Here is a 2919-nt window from a genome sequence, read left to right as displayed (position 1 = left end):
GAATAAATCTTATTTTGTCTGCCCCTTTTCAACCCAGAATATATTCAAACGAAACATAATTTACAAAACAATACTAAAACATAAAAATAAAAAAGTAAAATAAAAAATAAAAACAACAACATAAAAATATATGATTACCCCAGCAATAGCCTGGCTCTTGCCTTCCTACACAGTTCTGCTCAATTCTAGTTTCCCTTCCCAGCTCCTTGTATGAAGTAAAGCGAAGGACAAGGGTCTGGTTTTAACCAGGCAAATGGGCCTGTCTTTGCAGAAATTTGCCTTTGATCCAACATGGCGGCTTTCAAGATGATGGCCAAGATTGGCCTCCTCACCCATTACTTGCTGGAGTTTTCAGAAATGTCATTTTCCCTTTTCTTTCTGAAATAAAAGGGTGTCCTGTGACTTTTGACTCACCCTGTAGATCTGCTCATCTTGTATAAAACTGACCATGTGACAGAAGTGATTATATAAAAAAAAAGAATAAGATAATAATAGTCAGACTGATTTGATTTGTCTCTTTTTGTGTCCAGCGTCATCATGACGGGAGCCTACAACAACTTTTTCCGAATGTTCGACCGCAACACCAAACGCGACGTGACCCTGGAGGCCTCGAGGGAGAGCAGCAAACCCCGGGCCGTCCTGAAGCCGCGGCGGGTCTGCGCCGCCGGGGGCAAGCGGCGGAAGGACGACATCAGRGTGGACAGCCTGGACTTCACCAAGAAGATCCTGCACACGGCCTGGCACCCCACGGAGAACATCATCGCCATCGCCGCCACCAACAACCTGTACATCTTCCAGGACAAACTCAGCTCCGAGATGCATTAACGAACCGGATGTCAGKGGTGGATTCAAACGAGTTTACAAGCAAAACACACCCAACTATGCTAGAATGTACAATATGAGACTCACACACACTCGCCCAACACATACACACACTCACACACACTACACCTCCTCCTCAACCTCTCACAACTGAAAGGAGTCCAGCTAGGGATAAAAATAAGGAACTGGCTGGATTACACAATGGATTATGGATTGGAAAGTTGCCTGAAKTGTGGATTTGTTTTTGTTAGCCAGTGGATTGTGCTCGATGGTGTTTTCATTTCTTCAGCTCAGCGTCTGAGGGCGATCAGATCCCCACAGACCGGAAAGACGTTTACACGTTTTTGTCTTTTTTTTTTAAATTATCATTTCTAACTCTTCAATCTCTTTTGCTTTCTCCACCTCCTCCTTTCTYCTTGTGTGCTCAAGCAGAACCTATTCTAATCCCTTTGCCCACTGTTTTGTGTAAAAAGAAAAAACAAACAAAAAAAATCTGTGGTTGTCTACCAGCAGAACTGATGAGAAACGGGGCATTTATATAACAGTTTTTTCAATTCCTAAAAGCTTTTTTTCACTCGATTTAGTTTTTATAGCTTCTTTTTACAGGACGTTGATGATGGTTGCTACAATCCCAACATGAAGCGACTCGTGTAGTGAAGCAGGAAGAACTTAGGACCCTCACCTCAACCCACCAGATGCCTCCCTGATTCAGGAAAAAACACCCGACAGAAAGAAGCAGCAGACGTTCACAGATTATTACAACACGAGGAGACACATTCACAAACACTGACTCTTTTCTTTTTTTTTTTTTCTCTCTCTCTGCTGAAACAGGTCCAAATGTTTCTGTTTGTTGTTTCTGCTTCTGGTCCAGGGCTGTGTTGTGTGCTGCTTCAACACGTTGATACATTTAACTCAGATAAAGCAAAAATGTTAATAATAATAATAATAATAATAATAAAAAAAGTTAAATACTTTCAGCAATGAAGCAAAAAAGCTGCTGCATGTCAAACGGATTTATTCTAAGTATTTAAAGAATTGACTGACTTGGCTGCCTTTTTTTTTTAAAATCATTTAGCTTTAGAAAAGGCCTCAGGGGCCTCCGTGCAGCACGAACAACCGTAGATGACTGAGCCCCTCTGTGTTTGTGTCGTCAGACACTGAAGCATGTTTACCAGTGATCGGTTTGTACACGTCCGTTTTGAATGAAGCTGTCAACAAATCGGTTTCTACTCACTGAAACAAACAAAACAAGGAATGTTTCAGATAAACGTTATACTGTCAAAGTAAAAAAAAAATCAAGGGGCCTCAGTGGTGTCTGTATATATCAGATCCTTTCCTGACTTGAATGAGGTTTTGTATCGTCTGTCAACCATCTGTGGACCCGATCGTCTGTACTGATGATTGCTTCCAAAGCTACAGCAGTGATGGTACTTTCAACTCTTTGGCCTTCTTCACCGACGACTTTACAGTTGCGCAGAAGCTTTTATTTTTAAAAAAAAAGACGGGACTCTTAACGGGTTCTTTTATTTGGAACGTCTGTCAGTCGTACTCTGTCCTGATCGAATAACGTTGATCCACATATTTTTGTRTAAATATATGTTGACATGATTGTCAGACAGTTAGATATAATGTTAATATGCTTTTTTTCTGAATAAAGGATTCGACAAAATTGCATCCAACGAGGGAATGGCTGTATTTTTTATTAAAGGGTAAATATCCATGCATCCAGTTCTCAAACAAACTGTCAAGAAAACTGAGAAAACTATTTTTTTATAGTAGGAGTATAAAAAACAAAAAATATTCTCATGTCAGCTTGTGGCCCCAGGGCTGCAGGTTGCAGACCCCTGACCCAGAGCCAACTTACGGTGAATTTTTTCTGCTTTTAGTTTTATAGTCGCAGCTGCCCCCTAGTGGCTATTTGTAGTTTGTGCATTTGGGAATAAAGTTATTCTTAGATGAACTAAAAAAAAACTGTATCTTGGATGTTTATCATTTTCATTTTAATAATTACAAGACACTCAGAAGTAAAACATGCAATAATTTGTATTTGACTCGTTTGCTTGAAGAGTTGTTTTTCTTTTCTTCACCTAAATATAG

At 40.0% G+C, this 2919-nt stretch overlaps 1 protein-coding gene across 1 annotated transcript; it reads left to right on the top strand.

Moving 5' to 3' along the window:
- The first annotated feature begins 512 nt into the window (after positions 1 to 512).
- LOC106511062 (serine/threonine-protein phosphatase 2A 55 kDa regulatory subunit B gamma isoform) lies at positions 513 to 2501 on the top strand. Its single transcript, XM_013999803.1, has one exon. The coding sequence runs from the start codon at positions 538 to 540 to the stop codon at positions 823 to 825; it is 288 nt and encodes a 95-aa protein (XP_013855257.1). The 5' UTR covers positions 513 to 537; the 3' UTR covers positions 826 to 2501.
- The last annotated feature ends 418 nt before the right edge of the window (positions 2502 to 2919 follow it).

The sequence above is a fragment of the Austrofundulus limnaeus genome, unplaced genomic scaffold, assembly GCF_001266775.1.
Source record: "Austrofundulus limnaeus strain Quisiro unplaced genomic scaffold, Austrofundulus_limnaeus-1.0 Scaffold2485, whole genome shotgun sequence".
In the NCBI taxonomy this organism is placed as follows: domain Eukaryota; kingdom Metazoa; phylum Chordata; class Actinopteri; order Cyprinodontiformes; family Rivulidae; genus Austrofundulus; species Austrofundulus limnaeus.
Note: the sequence above shows the minus strand (reverse complement) of the source record. Positions and strands in the feature narration are given on the sequence as shown.